Below are 20,129 nucleotides of genomic sequence, written 5' to 3' on the forward strand. Positions count from 1 at the left end.
GCTTGATACGATAACTACAAATTTGCTGACGATACCACAGTAGTGGGTGACATAAAAGGGCTGATGAACCAGCATACAGGAGGGAGATTGAAAACTCGGCTGAATAGTGCACCAACTACAACCTCTCACTCAATGTCACCAAAACCAAGGAGCTGATTGTTGACTCAGGAAGGGAAACCAGAGGCGTATGATCATTGGGGGATCAGAGGTAGAGAAGGTGAGCAAATTTAAGTGTCACTATCTTGGGATTCACTATCTCGGAGGATCTTTCCTGGACCTAACACACAACCGGGGCATCGTGAGGAAAGCCTGTCAGCACCTCTGTTTCTTCAGGGTTTTGTGGAGGTTGAGTATGGCATCAGAAATCCTGGCAAATTTCTACAGATGTGTGATGGAAAGTGTGGTGTCCGGCTGCATCAAGTTCTGGAAATGGGAACACCAATATGCACAAGCGTAAAGCCCTGCAAAAGGTAGTGGACACAGCACAGGACATCATAGGTAAAAACCCTCCCCACCATCGAGAACATCTACAGGACCAGCTCCCGTCAGAGAGCAGCAGCAATCATCAAAGACCCTCACCACCCTGCACACGCTCTGTTCTCGCTGCTGCCATCAGGAAAGAGGAGTAGGTGCCACAAGACTCGCATCACCAGGTTCAGAACGGCTGCTTCACCTCCATCATCAGACTCCTCCACAACAAACTCAATCAGGGACTAGTTTTAATTTTTAAAATTTTTGACATACAGCATAGTACTAGGCCCTTATAGCCCATGAGCCTGTGCCACCCAATTAACCTACAACCCCCAGAACGTGTTTTGAGCAGTGGAAATAAACTGGAAAAGCTCCTTACAAACAGTGCAGGATTCGAAGCCTGGTCCCGATTGCTGTATACTAACCACTATTGTAATTGTGTGTTATTTAACTTTTTTTTCTTACTTCTGCATGTGATTGATTTTTTTTCCCCATCTCTGTATTGCACAGTTGTTCACATTTCTTTATTGATATGTGCACATTGAGTCTGTTTTTTTGCTCTGCCAATTAAGTGGCAAAACCTCGCCATTATTGAGCACATCCACAGGGAGCGCTGCCGTCGGAGGGCAGCAGCAATCATCAAAGACCCTCACCACCCTGCACGCGCTCTGTTCTTGCTGCTGCCCTCAGGAAATGGGTCTAGGTGCCACGAGATTCGCAACGCCAAGTTCAGGAACAGCTGCCACCCCTCCACCATCAGTCTCCTCCACGACAAACTCAATCAGGGACACATTTAAGGACTCATGCACTTTATTGATTTTCTTTTTGTTCTCTCTGTATTGCAGTTTGTTTACAGTTCTTTGTTTGCTTACATGTTTTATGCTGTGTACAGTTTATTTTTTGCACTACCAATAAGTGGTAATTCTGCCACGCCCATAGGAAATAGAATCTCAGGGTTTTATGTGATTACAAATCTGAAATCTAAAACTAGATGTTCTTTCTTTATGTAACCAAAAGGTAGGTCAGAACCAGGTTTTAAGGAATTACTTAAGAGGTATTGGACGGGAATAGCTGAAAGATCACACAAAGTTTGGGAATGGGGGGCTGGAAGGAAGGGGAAATAAGATAAGAATATCTTTTTTAAATAAAGCTCAATGCTTTGACAGACAAACAAAACCTGGTGGTTCAGAACAGAAGGTCTGAAGTATGGTCTGTAATTAAAATACATGAGATCCTTTACCAGAAGAACACCACCACTTCAAAAAAATAATTCCGGCCTTGCCATAGACATTGGCATTTCAAAATATATTTATATCCAAAACAAATCTAAATCCCTTCCTCCTCAATCATCTTCCATTGTAGAGTCAGTTGGGGCCAACATCATGAGGAGAAGGGGAGAAGGCCAGAAGTACAGTACAAAGAATGGCTGGGTAACTTGCAGGATGGGGGGGGAGAGAGAGAGAGAGAGAGAGAGAGAGAGAGAGAGAGAGAGAGAGAGAATATGGGAGATAACTAGGTTGTGGGAGGTGGTGAAGGGATGGGAAGGAAAGAGGTTAAAATTAGTTGAGGTGGAGGAAAGCAAAAGAAATAAAAACTGGGGAATATTTTTTTCTGGAGGATCACCTATTCCTTGCATGTATGAGCAGGACTGTGAACATTTTGATTTAAAGATAGTTAAGTTTAGCAGCAAAAAAGACAATTGGAGAGTTTTCAGAGGAGAAAAACAGATTATGTATAAATATTGGTTACGGAAACAACACATCTGTGAGGAGGGAATATATCCTAAAGATTCAAATGGGGCCAATCACAATAAAAAGAGGGAACTAAATGTTAGCAGGAAATATGTGAATATGTAAATTCTAAGAAGTGAAGAAACATCAAGGCACAGAGAGTTGTGCATTTCAGCAAACCAACTTTATTTAGAAGAGTTTTCTTTGTAAAAGTGGCAGAAACAAAATGCAATTAATAACTGCCCAATCTTTCAAGTTCCCCTCCACCACCACCCTCCTCTGGTTGGCCAAACTTGTCCTCACCCTCAATAACTTCTCCTTTGACTCATCCCACTTTCTCCAAGTTAAAGCAGTAACCATGGGCACCCATATGGATCTCAGCTATGACTGCCTTTTTATTTTCTACGTGGAGCAATCCATACTACAAGCCTACACGGGCAAGGCACCTCAACTCTCCCTCCACCAAATCAATGACTACTTTGGTGCTGTCTCATGCACCCATGATGAGCTCATCAACTTCCACCTGGACCTCAAATTCACTTGGTCTATCTCCAGGACAACTCTCACTTTTGTTGATCTCTCTGTCTCAATCACATGAGACAAACTGTCAACAGACGTCTTCTACAAACCCACCAACTCCCACAGCTACCTCAACTACACCTCTTCCCACCTTGTCCCCTGTAAGGATTCCATTCCTTTTTCCTCAATTCCCAGGATAAGATCTTTCATGCCAGATCATTAGAGATTTCCTCCTCCTTCAAACAATATGGCTTTCCCTCTACCACCATTAACTCAGCCCACACCCACATATCCTCCATTACCCCCACATGGCCCTGGCCACCTCCGCACCCAAGTGCAACAAGGACAGGATTCCCATCATCCTCACTTACCACATCACACCCTCCATGCCCAACATATCCTCTTCTGCCATTTCCGCCTCCAACTACATGATCACACAACTAGACATATTCTCCCTCCTCCCCTCTCCACCTTCCATAGGGACCGCTCCCTCTGTCCACTCATGCCTTCCCACCAATCATCCCCTTTGACACTTACCCTTGTGACCACAGGAGATGCTCCACTTGCACCCACACATTTGGAGCCCTAAATAGTCCTTCCAAGTGAAGCAACATTTTCTTTGTGAATCTGCAGGGGTCATCTATTGCATCCAGTGATCCACTATGGTCTCTACGTCAAAGAGACTGGACGCAGGCCGGGAGATCATTTTATTGAGCACCTTGGCTCTGTCCGCCGCAGTAGTGCAGATCTCCCAGTGACGACCCATTTCAATTGCCCGTTCCATTCCCTTGCTGACATGTCTGTCCATGGTCTCATACATTGCCAGACTAAGACTACCCACAAACTGGGCAGCCTCCAACAAGATGGCATTAATACTGACTTCTCTGGTTTTCATTAAATCCCCTCTCACTCACTTCTTCCCCTATCACCTTCCCAAACTCTCCCTCCCTTTTATCCCCCCCCCCCCCGTCTCCTTTCACACAGACATAACCAATTCTCACCTCTCCCCTTATATCCAATTAACTTGTTGGTCTGGACACCTCCCCCATCTAGGCTTCTTCAATCTTTATTCTTACACCTTCCTGTTCTTTCTTATTCCTTGAGGAAGGGCTCAGGCCTGAAACATATCTTTACCTCCTATGGCTGATGCTAAACTGGCTGAGCTCATCCAGCATTTCTGTGTGAAACTTCCATGTTTCACTTATTTCAGGTATCTGCTTGACACACCCCTCACTTTACACAGATCTGACAGACATCCCCCTCTCTGGGCATGTCCTGCTGAAAATTTTATCATCACCTTCCAACAAAGCGTAAACAATGCTTGGAACATAAATAATAAAATTTTAACCCTTACCCAGCCGTTTGCAGGAATTTTCAGAACAGTTTCCTCCCAGGTCAGGAAACTCCATTTTCACACTGTATGCCCTCAGTACAATTGCTCACACACTTGTGTATCCAAATGTGAAATGGACGTGGCTGTTATCTACAACAGTGCAAGAAACATTAATTATTACTACACAATTTACGCCAGTATTATGTATTAGAATATTTAACATGGCAGCAGAGACGAAAGACAGTTGGATGTAATGGACCAACATTCAACCAAAGGTTTATCAGAAGCTAGATGAGAAAATGCATGTACACCCCTTTTTTTTGCTGGAGATTTTGCAAGGGAAACTTAAATCTTTGCTGAAACAAAATCAAAAAGTTGTTTGGGATAAGATACTCAGAGGACTTCAGCAGACAGAAAGTGATCCAAGAAAATAACTACAGGTATATGGATGAGAAGAAGATGGAGGGTTATGGGCATTGTGCAGGGAGGTGGGACTAGAAAGGGGTGTTTGGTTCGGTGCGGACTAGAAGGGCCTAATGGCCTGTTTCTGTGCTGTAATTGTTATGTTATATGTTATGTACACAATCCTTTATCCGGAAACCTTGGGGGACAGTGTGTTCTGAATTTCAGATTTTTCCAAGGTGAGCGACACAAGTTCAGAAGACCTCAGAAAAATTTCACTTTGCATACACATCCCCTGGCATTGGACTGATGGTAGGAAGGATCCAGCCAAGACATTGAACTATGTATTCAGAGAGGTAATGGGGAAAGGAAAAGAGCAAAGGCAGGATTAGATCATTGTGAGTGTGGGAACCTGAACCACATGGGATGGACGGAGGCAAAGTTGGAGAAGGATGTAGAGAGAATGAAGTCTAAAGTTTAGGCATTTTTGTAAACAATGAATCAGCTTATTAAAAAAATCATAATAAAATCTACTGATGGAAGTTTCAATTTATTACAAAATTCCAGTCACATTCTTACTATTTCATTTTATAAACAAAAATCATGGACAATTGATAGTAAAATTGCCTCAATGCAGCTGACAATTTCTGCATTAACAATATCAAGATATATTTATTTAATTCAGGTTTATTATCAGAGTACATACATGACATCAAACACAACCCAGAGATTCTTTTTCCTGCGGGCGAAGCGGGTAGTGGAAAAAAAACAGTTCTTAATGTACACATGTAACCAAATGAAAAAATGTAAACAAATTGACAGCAATACAGAGAGAGAAAAAAAATAGAGTGCACAAGTAAGAGTCCTTAAAAGAGACCCTGATTGAGTTTGTTGTTGAAGAGGCTGATGCTGGAGGGGGAGCAGCTGTGGAATCTACACCTCTTTTCTGATGGTAGCAGCAAGAACAAAGGATGTGCTAGGTGGTGTGGATCCTTGATGATTGCTGGTCTCTGAAGGCAGCATCAACAACACCATCTACAGATTCACTGACGATACCACGGTAGAAGGTTGTATAAAAAGGGGAAACAAGTCAGCATATATGAGGGAGATTTAAAATTCGGCTGAATGGTGCACCAACAACAACCTCACATTCAATGTCACCAAAACCAAAGGAAATAATTGTTCATTTCAGAAAGGGAAACCAAAAATATAAAATTCACTGATCACTGGGGGATCAGAAGTGGAGAGGGTGAGCTGAGCAAATTTAACTTCTTGGGAGTCACTATTTCAGAGGGCATTTCTGGGACTCAACACACTAACGTCATCATGAAGAAAGCACGTCAGTGCTTCTACATCCTTAAGAATTTGTGGAGGTCGGATATTACATCAACCACCTTAGCAAACTTCTACAGATGTGTAGTTGCAGGTGTACTGACTGGCTGCTTAATGTGGGGGTACCAATACCTCTGAGCAGCAAACCCTGCAAAAGGGAGTGGACACAGCCCTGGACACCACAGGCAAAACCCTCCCCACTATCGAGAACATCTACAGGGAACGCTACTGTCAGAGAGCAGCAACAATCATCAAGGATCCACACCCTGTTCTCATTGCTACCATTAGGAAAGAGTTATGGGTACCACAAGACTCGCACCACCTGGTTCAGGAACAGTTGCCACCCCTCCACCATCAGACTCCTTAACAACAAACTCAATCAGGGACTCATTTAAGGGCTCTTACTTTGCACTTTATTCATTATTGAATATTTATTTTCCGTATGTTTGTTTGCACTTCCTTCTTGTTTACATTTCTTTCTTTTATATACATATCTTTTCTTGAATACAGTTTAGTTTTGCACTACCGGTAAGTATAAATTCTGCCTGGCCCACAGGAAAAAGAGTTACATGTGACGACAACAAATTTGAACTTTGCTGGAAAAACTCAGCTGGTCCCGCAGCATCCAGAGGAAACAAAAGGCAGTCAACATTTCGGGCTTGAACCATTCATTACAAAAATGGAAAAAGACTTGAATAAAAAGGCAACAGAGGGGCAGGAGAAGAGGAAGGAAGCAGAAGGGGGAATCAGCACATGCTAACAGGCAAAAGGTAATAGAATAGGTTTTCAAGGACAGGATTCTCTTCATCCTTATCTACCACCCCACCAGCCTCTACGTCAAACAGATTATTCCTCGCAATTACTACCACCTACAAGGATCCCACCACCAGAGACCTCCCTTCTCCACTTTCCCTACAGATCGCTCCCTCCACAACTCCTTCATCCATTCATGTTTCTCCCAATTACCCTCTTGGTACTAGCCCGATGACTCCAAGAAGTATTACACTTGCACTTTTACCTCTGCCCTCATTATCATTCACTTCACCTGTGAATCTGCAGAGGCATTTACTGTATCCAGTGTTCCAAACATCAGTGAGTCTGTACGCAGATCATTTCATTGAGCACCTTAGCTCTGTCTGCTGCCACAGCAAGGTCCTCCCAGTGGACAACCATTCCACAGCCCAAATGCCATACTCACCTATCTGTCCCTGGCCTCACATACCGCCAAACTGAGGGCACCCGCAAATTGGTGGAACAACTCATCTTCCATCTCCGCACTCTCCCAACCAAACAGCATTAACATAGACTTTTCCAGTTTCTGCTAACCTGCTCCCCCTCCCCCCCTTCCTTTCCCAGTTCTCCTCCCTCCCTTCCCTCTCCCTTCACCTAGCCATCCCTTCTCCCTTTGATCGCTGCTGTCCCCTCCCTCCCTTCTCCACCTATCACCTCCCGCCTTTGCAGCCACATCTGCCCCCTATTCTTTTGTTGAGATGCCTACCGACATTTTTCCATACCTTGATGAAGGGCTCAAGCCTGAAACGTCAGTTATGTATTTTTACTTTTGCTGTATAAAGGACAGTTTGACCAGCTGAGTTTCTCCAGCATTGTATTTTTACAAAAAAAAAAGATTAGATTTAGAGGCATGTGGGTCAAACATAGGAAAATGGGTCTGAATTGATGAAAAAGCTGATCAGCATGGACCAGTTGGGCTGAAGAACCCATGTTCCAAGCTGTCAATGTTTAATGCCACCACAACGTGGTTCATTGGACAGAAGTTTCATTTACTCCAAACATTTCAACGCTGATCATAAAAGAGGTCACTGTAGGAATAACAAGTTTGCCCAATCTGACTATTATTTTGTTTTCCGACTGCGAACAGTTTGCTCATATTCATAAATACAGAGGAACTTAGAACTCTGGTGGCCAAGTGACTCAGCACCTGTGGGCAGAACTTTAAGTGTTTATTTTGTTTGCCGATCACCTCTGTAGCAGCTAAAATTTCAACTTTAACAAACATGTTTACAACATATCCGTAGTTGAACACTAGTAGCGTTGGAAGTCTCAAAAGGAATAAAAGTAAGTGTTTACTGGCCATTAAAACCAAAATGTCTGAACAGTACTGATGAATATGCTGACTTGCATTTGTGCTCTCCACTCCCATTCTGCTATCCTTCTGTTGCTCCAAAGTTTCCCCAAACCAATGCTTCCCACAATTTTAAAAACATGTACAAATTCAAAAGCTTGCAAGTGCTAAGGCTCCTTATTTCAAGTCCAAAATAACATGGTTAGTTCAAATTTGCAGCCAATTACTTTCCTTTTATTGGTTTGCTTTTCCAGATTTCCACAAATGTTGAGACACTATTGAGAAAGGTGATAGGATTGATGCAGTTGTGCTAATGCCCCAACCATCTCTCCTGGCATAAAAATTGGTCCCACAGTTCCTTACAGTCTAAAAATCAAACACATGGGGAAATGAAGAGAACAGGTAGAAAATGGTGATGGTGTAAAGTTATTAAACAATATAGGCTATTTGTTTGCAATTTGAGATTAGAAATAATTCACCCAGACTGCTGCAAGTAATTTGATGACCAAAACAACTTGAATATGATAGCCTAAATGAATTCAGAGCTACCTTCATATTGCAAAACCAAATGCAGTGAGAAAAAAAATTACAAATGTTCACTGTTAAAAATGTTATGCGCAAGTCTCAGGTTATTATCCAATCAACAAAGGTCTGTTTTTATTCTGCACAACATCCCAGCAAGAGGACCTCTTCAAAATTACATACAACATTCAGAATTTTTGGAACACGCTCCCACAGTGGAGTGGAATGTCATAGCTTGAACCTTCACAATGTGCATTAAATGCTAATAGCAAATGTGAACTTCATATTTTGAAAATCAAAAAAAAAAGTGGACATTGGAAATTTGAAATAATAAAACAGAAAATGACAGGAACACTCCGCACATCAAGCAGAATTCACAGAGATTCTCTTCTTTCTTTGGCTTGGCTTCACGGACGAACATTTATGGAGGGGTATGTCCATGTCCGCTGCCGGCTCGTTGGTGGCTGACAAGTCCGATGCAGGACAGGCAGGCACGGTTGCAAGGGAAAATTGGTGGGTTGGGGTTGGGTTTGTCTTTTGTCAGTGAGGTGGGCTCTGCGGTCTTCTTCAAAGGAGGTTGCTGCCCGCCGAACTGTGAGGCGCCAAGATGCACGGTTGGAGGCGAGATCAGCCCACTGGCAGTGGTCAATGTGGCAGGCACCAAGAGATTATTAACGTAAAAACCATGAGCTTAAAACCCTGTTGCTCTTGAATTGGATCAGAGGTCAATCCACAGGACCATAAGAGTGCCAGAGAGGATCAATGGAGTCTTCCTCCCTCCCCACCCCCCCAATCGACATGATCTATCGGGATCATTGTCTGAAGAGGGCGTGCAAAATCATTGAGGATCCCCTCCACCCTGCACTCAGCATCTTTCAGTCTATTCCCATCAGGGAAGTGATCCAGGAGGATCAGAGCCAGCACCACCAGGCTGAGGAACAGCTTCTTCCCACAGGCAGTGAGAACGCTGAATGACCAAAGGAACAGCTCACGCTAACCATCTAAGCCTCCCCTATGTCCAAAACAATATTTATTTATTTGTATTGATGAAATACTTGTCTTACATGTGTGCTTTTAGTCTGGTTGTGTGTCTACATGTTTTGCATGGAGGACTGGAGAATGGTGCTTCATCCGATGACAATAAACTTGACTCTATGATCATGTGATCACCAGACTCACTTCCACATCTCTCTCACAAACTGAAACACAGAAATGAAGCACTCAGAGGCACAAGGATAACTTCAACCCCGCTGCCATCAGATTCCTGAATGATCAAGGACACTGCCTTACTTTGACTTTTCGAGCACTATTTTTATTTATTTTGCATAAGGTGGCTTACATGAATGTTTGTACTGTGATGCTACTGCAAAACAACAAATTTCAAGACTTGTTCATGACAGTAAAGTCTGATTCTGATTCTCAGTATAAGGTGAGTGGTCACCTGCTCTTTTCAAGGTTGGTTTATTAATAATGATCTTGGGAAGATATAGAATATGAGAAAGTTTGAAAGAAAACTGTGGCTGCAAATCTGAAACAAATGCTGGAAACTGCCAGCAAGATAGGCATCATCAGTGGAAAGATAAACAGTCAAATTGAGGATTGGAGACTATAAAAATATGGACAAGTTGAGCCGCACAAGTATTTTATGTTTTTATTACATAATAGATACATTGTAGAACAATGCAGACACAAACATTCACATACACAATGTCACTGCATGATCTTTCAAAAATGTCTGGGTTCTGGAACAATCTCAACATTTTGGAAGGAAGCAAATCCAAGAGTTATGTAAGAAAGGATGAAACTAGAGACAAGTACTTATCTCTCAGGAGTTTGTTATGAAGGACATATTTGCAGCCACACTTCAAGAGTACTGGCTGACAGATTATCTGACTATTCAGTAAACAGCTTTTATTTAACCTGTTCCTGGCTCCATACAAAACTCCTCCAGTACTTAATCTTTTAAATACCCCTCTTGATGTAGCCACCCGTCCCTGTCCACTTCCAATCCAATTCCCTTCAGCAATCCCCCGGATACTCATCCCCTGAATCACTTCATGTACCCCGGATCACCTCCTGACCCCTCCACCCCCACAATCTTTACTCACCCCCTGGATCGCCACTTCCCTTCCAGGATCCCCACTCACCCTCCAGATCCCCGCTCAACCCCTGGATCCCTTCTTACCCTCCAGACCCTGCTCAACCCCTAGATCCCCTCTTACCCTGTGGATCTCACCTCCCCCCCCCCCCCCACGATGCCCATTCTCCCCGGGATCCCCTGGATCTCCACTCAACCCCCGGATCCCCACTCACCTCCCCTGGATCATTAACCTCCCGGAACCCCGTTCAACCCCCGATATCCGGTCCCCCGACCACCCAGAATTTCCACTTCATCCCCCCCAGATCCGTACAACAACCCTGGATCCCAATCCCTCCTGGATCCCAATCCCTCCTGGATCCCAATCCCTCCTGGATCCCAATCCCTCCTGGATCCCAATCCCTCCTGGATCCCAATCCCTCCTGGATCCCAATCCCTCCTGGATCCCAATCCCTCCTGGATCCCAATCCCTCCTGGATCCCAATCCCTCCTGGATCCCAATCCCTCCTGGATCCCAATCCCTCCTGGATCCCAATCCCTCCTGGATCCCAATCCCTCCTGGATCCCAATCCCTCCTGGATCCCAATCCCTCCTGGATCCCAATCCCTCCTGGATCCCAATCCCTCCTGGATCCCAATCCCTCCTGGATCCCAATCCCTCCTGGATCCCAATCCCTCCTGGATCCCAATCCCTCCTGGATCCCAATCCCTCCTGGATCCCAATCCCTCCTGGATCCCAATCCCTCCTGGATCCCAATCCCTCCTGGATCCCAATCCCTCCTGGATCCCAATCCCTCCTGGATCCCAATCCCTCCTGGATCCCAATCCCTCCTGGATCCCAATCCCTCCTGGATCCCAATCCCTCCTGGATCCCAATCCCTCCTGGATCCCAATCCCTCCTGGATCCCAATCCCTCCTGGATCCCAATCCCTCCTGGATCCCAATCCCTCCTGGATCCCAATCCCTCCTGGATCCCAATCCCTCCTGGATCCCAATCCCTCCTGGATCCCCTCCCAGCTCCGGTGCCCCGGTCTTCCCCCCCCACCACCACTCACCCCGACCCTACCTCCACCTCGGCCGCCGCCTCGAAAGCCGCTCCGCCTACACGCCGACGCACGCTTATGACGCCGCAGGCCGGGCTCCAGAGCACGGCTCCGCCCCGGGGCGGTACCCGGCCAGGCCAGCCGCCGCCCTCCGCCTCCCCTCTCCGTCAGGGTGGAACCGCTGCAAAGTTCGTCCATTTGGCAAGAAGCGGCGCACCGAGATGGGCGCGTCCGAATGACGTCACAAAGATGACGTCATTCCCCCGCACGCGCGCTCTCGCCGCTGACGCCGCAGGCCAGCCTGGGAGCAGTGAGGGATCCAGAGCCCGGAGTTTATCTGCATCCATTCGCTGGCAGCCTCAGTTCACCGACGTTTACGCCGAAAACGCACCCTTTTTCATCAATGCATGAAATGCAACGTCACCAAGTGCACTGTCACTCATTAAACCAAAGTTCAAAGAAAGTTCCTGTTCCTGTGTAAAATGCACTGTCATGAGGATGTGCCCTGGTCATATGTTCATGACTCAGCTGGGTTCAGTTTGACTCCCTCTCTATGACACACGAGTTTCAAACACTTGTTGATCCTTCAGTGCAGCACCACATACTTGGGGGGGGGGGGGGGGGGGGGGGGGGGGTGGCAAGAGAATGGTCCACCCTCTGCGCTTCAGAAGGCTGTAATGATCCCAAGAAAAAGTCCTTTTGCCCAACCTGCAGCACCCGCACAATCTACATCCACATCATTCTGTGCAAACAACAACTCCATGAATTGATCATGGCGTCAATAAGCTAGTCATTGTGAGAGGTAGGAAGAAACAAGAAAAGGAGTCAAATTGGAGAGAATCAGTCTCTTGAAAGAAAGAATTTACCCCTTACCAGACTTAGACCCAGATTGAGCACCCAACTACACCAGACCCTAACCGTACACCCAATTACTCCAGACTCTGACGATGCACCCCTCAACTACACCAGTCCAGACCCTGACTGTACACCCAACTACACCAGACCCTAACCGTATACCCAACTACAACAGACCCTGACCATACACCCAACTACATGGGACCCTGACAGTACACCCCACTACATCTGACCATGACCGTACACCCAACTACATGGGACCCTGACAGTACACCCAACTACATCAGACCATGACCATATACCTAACTACAGGGGACCCTGACAGTATACCCAACTACAGGGGACCGTGACCGAATACCCAACTACATCAGACCATGACCGAACACCCAACTACATCAGACCCTGTCCATATATCTAACTACATTAGACCCTGACCGAACATCCAACTAGAGTGGACCCTGATGAAACACCCAAATACAGGGGACCCTGACCATTCACCCAACCACATCAATCTTAACCGTACACCCAACTATATCAGACTCTGACCGAACACCCAACTACAGAGGACCCTGACAATACACCCAACTACATCAGATCCTGACTGTACACCCAACTACACCAGACCCAGACAACACCCAACCTACACCAGCCCCAGACCATACACCCAACTATACTGGACCCAGACCGTATGCCCAACTACACTGGACCAGACCGAACATCCAACTGCACCAATCCAAGTCAAAACCCAATTACATCAGTCCCAGACAACACCCAACTACACTGGACCCAGACCAAACACCCAACTACATCGGACCCAAACAGCACACAACTACACCAGTCCCAGACAACACCCAACTACACCAAACCATGAACCTATGCAACCAAATATATCCATGACACCAATTAACCTTTCTCACATAATACGGCTTTGAAATATGGGAGGAAAACTAATCAACCAGTGGAAACTGATGTGAACAGTGTTAGATCATACAAACCTCTAACAGACAGCAGCAGATTTGAACCCACGTCGCTGGTTTTGTAATAGTTTTGCACCAACCGCCATGCTAACTGTGCTGCCCCAAGATGATTCATCACCCAGCTGAACATGGCTATGAATCCTTTTCTTTTTTTTTAAACTTTATTTAAGATTTTATAACATGAATAACATATAGGATTACATTTAAAAAATTAAGAATAAAATAATAAAATTACAATACAGTATCAGTAATCTAAATAAACTATACCCTCCCCAATAATTATTACACATTAATAACCCAACTCAAATTAGTCCAACCCCCCCTTTCCCCCCCAAAATAAAGAGTGAAGAATTAATAAAGTTAATAATATATGGCACTGTATATGTGTGAAAAGTAAAAAGTGTGTACCATGGTTAATGTGATTTATGGTGTGAAAAATAAAAAATTATAAATATATAAACAAAAAAAAAGAATTGTACAATTCAATTTATAACTTTCACCATTATTCCCTTCGTTCTATAACTAAAATAGCAAAATAATATACACCAGAATTACCACTCCTTTCACCTTAAAGTTAAAGAAAATTTTTTTTTAAAACTTATCCATCCCATTCACATTTAAATTTCAGATATTCCTTATCTACTGAATAAACTTTACAAAAAAAAACCACATCAATTTTTAGTTTTTTAAACAATCAAATACTTTCTTATGCTTTTTTTTATATTTAAACAAAAAAAACCCCTTCACTCTTTAATCTAATAATACAAAAAAAAGGAAAAAAACCGGGTAGGAGGTTAAAAATACCCCCTCCCATCTAAACTGCGCAATGTGGTAACTCCCCAAAAAAAAGTGGGTGTTAGATAACTCACACGTAGCAGATGACTTTCAGGAAATAGTGTCTATCCAGTTCTCTCCCCCAACTCTCACTTCATCTTAAACTAACATCATCATTATTTAATATCCCTTTTTTTTAAAAAAACAAATTAGAAAAAAAAAGACAACTCTTATTTTAATCAGCTCCAACTGCCGAGTCACCATTACAACCATTCCTTCTTGGAGCACGGCTCTTTTCTTCCATCTCTTGTCTCCTTAGAGATCGCGGCGGACTATGTCTCTGTTGAAACTGAGTAATTGACAGCTCTTGAGCAAATGCTATAGCTTCCTTTGGAGTATCAAAGAACTTTGGTTGGTAACCATCTTGAAAAACCTTCAAAACAGCTGGATATCTAAAGGTTGCCTTGTAACCTTTCTTCCACAACAACTCTTTAGCAAGATTGAATTCCCGTCGTTGGACATAACTTCTTGACTCAAATCCGCATAGAAGAAAACTCGATTATTTTGAATCATCAAGGGTGATTTTCTCTGTTGTGCATTTCTAATAGCCACTAGTAAAATTATTTCTCTGTCGTAATAATTCAAGCAACGAACCAAAACAGGTCTTGGACTTTGACCTGAAATAGGTCTTCTACGCAAGGCTCTGTGAGCACATTCCAGTATTATACCTTCCGGGAAATGTTCTTGACCCAGCACCTGTGGAATCCATTCAGTAAAAAATTTTCTTGGGTCTGGTCCCTCCATACCTTCCGGAAAACCAATAATCTTTATATTGTTCCGTCTGGATTGGTTTTCCAAATAATCAATCTTTTTCACCAAATTTTTATTTTGAGTTTGTAAGTCTTCGACCATTTTGGTCACATCAAAAACTTGATCCCGTATTTCGTCTATATCTTCTTCACACGAATTAAATTTATCTCTCACTTCAAGCTTAAAAGCTCCAAACTCAGCCATCTGTTGAGAATGTATTTTCACCAGAGTATTAAACCTAGTACCAAGTTCAGTCATAATCTTGGATAATCCCTGCATTGTATAAGATAATTTAGATTCAAGATTCACAAAAATCTTTTCAATTGGAAGAGATTTTGGCTCAACAGATTCCTGCTTCTTCTGCATAACCAAAGGATCTTCTGTTCCTTCCTTCATTCTGGCTGCTACAGTATGACTGCGTGTGGAAACCCCAGCCACAGCCTCTCCAGCAGTGACTGGAGGATGCTGGCCCCGGGGTTTTCCCCAGTCCATAATGTATTAAGTTCTCCCAGTACATCAAGTTGTATAGGTTCTTCTATCTCAAGAGGTGCAGTTTGCATCGCCACCTCTACAGTTGACAAATGCCTTTGAGTAACTCTTTGTTCTAAAGGCTGTTTGGCACCCTCTTTAGGGGGCTCTACCGATGTAACATAGAGCTCTACATCCGAACACTGTACCTCTCTCCTGGGATCCATTTCACGCTGAGTCCCGGTGTCTTTCCTGCAGGTAGGCTCCAAAACTTGAACTTTTGGAAAATGTAGTTTTTTGATGATCTGTTGTCGTTTTATTTTGCTCTTTTTCACCAATTGTACCATCATAAGTTAAATTAACAGCACTGAAATTATCTAAACTTTTAAAGAATTTTAACGGGCATTTCTAGACAAAACAATAAGATAGAGTCAGGAGAGGACGGGAAGGCACGTCTGATCCTTACGCCATCTTGCCATGCCCCCCGATATGAATCCTTTTTCTTAATATTCACAACCTAGGCCCTGCCATTATTAAGCTTTCAGATATTCTAGAAGTTACCTCTCCTGGTTTAAATTAGAAAGAACTTTGATTTGATCGATTGGTTATGAAATCATCTGTGGCATCCTGTTTCCCCTGTTCAGTATGCAAATAGTCCTTTAACACAGCTTTACTAAGTTGGTACACATTGTTTATAGATATGCCTGATGCTGTTCCCTTCTGCAATCCACATAAAATATTAAACATAAGGTCACTGCCGTAAATGATCCATTCAGTATTAAATAATAGGCTTCACCTTGAAAAGCAAATATCAAGAGGAGTGTTATGCGTGACTTAGGATGCAGCCTCAAGATTTGGGAGAATAGATTTAGGACTGAGATGAGGAGGATCTGCTTTCACCAGAGAGTGTTGAATCCATGGAATACTCAGCCCAAGGAAGAAGTAGGGGCTGCCTCATTAAATATATTTAAGACACCGTTAGATCAATTTTTACACAGTAGGGGATTTAAGTGTTGTGGGGAAAAGGCAAGTAGGTGGATCTATGTCCATGGCCTACTCAGCAGTGAGCATCCCCTCCATGTGAAGACGTGGGTTTGTATGGAAGAGCAGGCTCAATGGGTCAGATGGCCAACTCCTGCTCCTATTTCTTAGGTTCTTATGACAATGAGTGGCATGTACACAAAAACCGATCTGTTACATGATCCCATCACCTTGAAGAGTCTTCATCCCATCAGTGAAGTGGTCCACCTAGAAACCCAGTACAGCTTCCCTCCAGAAGGGGCATGGTTTTCATTTCCAGGCAAATGCAAGGAAAACATCCCAAACAAAATCAACATCTGTTCCTTGTCTTCAGCTGAACAACTCTGTGTACAGATAGACCCCAACTTGTGATATTTTGAAGTAATGATAATCACATTCCAGGACTTTCGGCTTCAAGTTACGATGTTTCCCCGCACTTGCGATATGTGACACAGAGACGCAATGATGCTTCTCTCTCTTGATGCTGGGCAATTGCAGCCTCGCATGAGAGCAGCATTCAGCATACACTAGCAGTCGTGATTACACTGTACAGCAAAACAGCCATCATGTCAAATTCACGGTGCGTCGCGTAAAATTTGGGTCGCGTAAAATTCACATCGCGTCAACTTTGCATCGCGTCAAGTCAGAGTCATGTCGCGTCAAATTCATGTCGTGTATAATTTGATTCACGTCAAATTGTGTTATAATAAAGGTTTTCAGCGTTTAAATTAAATTTAAATAATAAAAAACAGTAGAGCGCAGTATCGTTTCAACTTACAATGTGAGTCCCGGAACATAGCCCTATTGTAAGTCGGGGTCTACCTGTACTGTCTTACACATCTTGGTTGCCATGACACTGACATATCTACATGGTGACATGAGCTCCATTGTTTTGATCCACATTCAGACAGTCGTATTGTGTCTACGTTGGGTCTCAGAGCAATCTCATCAAATCTTTCTCCCTGTAACTTAACAATTTCATCCTGAACTTCATTCTACACTCAAGGTCATTTACAGTGGTCAGTTCATCACATGGAGAGCATGTTCACTTCACTCGGAGATGGTGCCAGAGATCAGGATCAAATCCAGGTCCTTGGAGTTTTGAGGCAATGGCGCTGCCTGATCAACTCCGTTCTAAATGGCCTACCACTTATTCTTAAACTGTGGGCTCTGGTTCTAGACTCCCCCAACATTGGGAACATGTTTCCTGCCTCTAGTGTGTCCAATCCCTTAATAATCTTATACGTTTCAATCAGATCCCCTCTCATCCTTCTAAACTCCAGTATATACAAGCCCAGTCACTCTATTCTTTAACACATGACAGTCCCGCCATCCTGGGAACCAACCTCGTGAACTTATGCTGCACTCCCTCAACAGCAAGAATGTCCTTCCTCAAATTTGGACATCTAAACTCCACACAATACTCCAGCTGTGGTCTCATACTTACTCCATAATTGCTTTTGAACAACAGTAAAGGCTTTGAGTTTCAACACAAAAGCTTTCTGAGACTGAACTTTAAAATCAGAGTTATACCTGAACTTTAAAGGTTTTGGTTTTGCCACAAGCCCACACAAATACATTTGCACTTAGTAGGGTTAAGTTAGAGTTAAGTTTAGAGTTAAATAAGAAGTGTTTGTAATAATTAATAATAAAAATTATTTTTTAAAATACTGTTGTCTTGGTATATATTTTCATTGCTGCTGGTTTAGTACATAACAAGGAAGAGGTTATGGAGTACTTGGAGGCATGCGACGTTAAGGCCAAAAATAGCATGGTTTCCTCAAGGGAAAATCTTGCTTGATAAACTTATTGGAATTCTTTGAAAAATGACAAGCAGGTTAGATAAAGGAGATGCAGTGGAAGTTGTGTATTTGGATTTTCAGAAGGCCTTTGTCAAGATGCCGCACATGAGGTTACTTAACAAGATACGAGCTCATGGTCATAACAGGAAACATACTGGCGTGGGTAGAGCATTGGCTGATTGCCAGGAAGCAGAGAGCTAGAACACAGAGAACATATTCTTGTTGGCTGTCAGTTGCTACTGGTGTTCCTCAGGGGTCAGTGTTGGAGCTGCTTTGTTTTATGTTGTACATCAATGATTTAGATAATGGAATGAGGGTTTTATGGCCAGGTAGGTGGAGGAGCAGGTAGTGTTGAGGAAACACGGAGGCTGCAGAGAACTTAGACAGATTAGGAGAACGGGCAGAGAAGTGGCAAATGAAATAAAATGTTGAAAAGTGTCCGGTCATGCACTTTGCTAGAAGAAATATACAGGCAGACTGTTTATGGGGAGAAAATTGAAAATTCCCAGATCCAAATGGACCTGGGAGTCCTTGTGCAGGATAACCTGAAGGCAAACTTACAGGTTGACACAATGATGAAGAAGGTAAATGCAGAGAGATCCAAGATGGCAGTAAAGGGCTTCTAAGGTGATCCAAGAGCTCCCCAAGGAAAAGAGAATAAAGGAAAGATAAAAGATATTCCCTAAAATAAAAAGAACCCCAAAAAATGAAGACAACCAGAAATACAAATAGAAGAAAGAGTGAGACAGAAAAGAAATACGAAGATGGGAAAAAGAACGAAGAATCTGGAAGGAGGAAAAGGACACTGCGTAGTGAAGGTGCAGAGGCTGACTCTGGGCCTACTAAGATGTCGATGGCAGCGTCAGCTACAGCGGAGCCAAGGAACTCCCCATGAGAAGAAGATTCACCCAGGAGGGTGAGAGTGGATGGCCCTGAAGAGGTTGGATCACGAGGGGGCCAGGGAAAGGCAGCGACCGAGGCAGCAGGAGCGCCGGCGGGTGAGTGGAATGAGGTGGCGGAGGCCCACGGACAGCAGGAGCGACCTGGGCCCATAGAAGCAGCGGCAGTGGAAGCGGCGACGATGATAGGGAAGCTGCGGGAAGATCTAAGCGAGGGCCAGGAGCAGGACAGCAATTGAGGTAGAGTCAGATGGAAGAGGCATCAAGCGTGACTGGGGAGGCGTGGGCACCCGGTGGAGAGAGGAGAGGTCGGGAGTTGCGGACAGCACCAGCCCAACAACTTCTGATAGTGAAGAGGAAGAGACAAAAGAAGAAGAGGAGAAGGAAAAAAACCAGAGAAGGGCTGTGAGAAGAGAAAGGCAGGGGGATAAGGAGACAGACAGATTGGTGCCCACCACCAGGGACACTATGGAAGCTATTTTTAAAAAAAAATGTTAAACTGGTGGTGAGCCAGAATGAAATTAAAGAAAGGTTGGATAATGTAACTGAAAGGGTAACAGTGACAGAAGACAATCTAGATAGGGTGGAAGAGAGAGATTGGAAAAGAGGGAGAGTGAGATGGATGAGTGGATAAGGGAAAGGAAAAAATATGGGACAAAATGGGCATTAGAAAATTATTACAGGAGAAATAATATAAAGGTAGTGGGGGTGAAGGAGGGTGCAGAGAGGAGAGACCCAATGGGATTCTTTAAAAAATGGATCCCAAATGTACTGGGGAGAGACCAAATTGAGGATCATTTGGAAATAGAAATAGCCTACCAGTCTCTCGCCCACCCACCTGAACCCTGATCAAAGACCCTGCTCTGTCCAGGTCAAGCTCCTTCGCTGCTAGGACAGGGAGTGAATTTTATGGGTGGCGGCAAGGGGGCAGCTGAATATGAGGGGCAAAAGGTCCTATTTTTCCTGGATATTAGTGAGGTGCTATTAAGGCG

At 43.9% G+C, this 20,129-nt stretch overlaps 1 protein-coding gene across 4 annotated transcripts in view; it reads right to left on the minus strand.

Moving 5' to 3' along the window:
• The window catches only part of zfand2a (zinc finger, AN1-type domain 2A), a 37,313-nt gene extending 25,469 nt beyond the window's left edge, over positions 1–11,844 (minus strand). The window contains exons 1-2 of one of the 4 annotated variants that reach the window (XR_011354512.1): positions 11,545–11,844; positions 4,075–4,203 (exon numbers count right to left, since the gene is read on the minus strand). Coding sequence is in view for 1 of the 4 variants with exons in the window: in XM_069928347.1 (XP_069784448.1) it covers positions 4,075–4,129 (55 nt within the window). In the remaining 3 variants the exon portion in view is untranslated. Of the gene's footprint in view, positions 1–4,074; positions 4,204–9,456; positions 9,555–11,544 lie in introns of those variants that run through there. The other 3 variants (XR_011354511.1, XR_011354513.1, XM_069928347.1) reach the window with 3 other exon arrangements.
• Between the last annotated feature and the right edge of the window lie 8,285 nt (positions 11,845–20,129).

The sequence above is a fragment of the Narcine bancroftii genome, chromosome 3 (assembly GCF_036971445.1).
Source record: "Narcine bancroftii isolate sNarBan1 chromosome 3, sNarBan1.hap1, whole genome shotgun sequence".
Classification (NCBI taxonomy): domain Eukaryota; kingdom Metazoa; phylum Chordata; class Chondrichthyes; order Torpediniformes; family Narcinidae; genus Narcine; species Narcine bancroftii.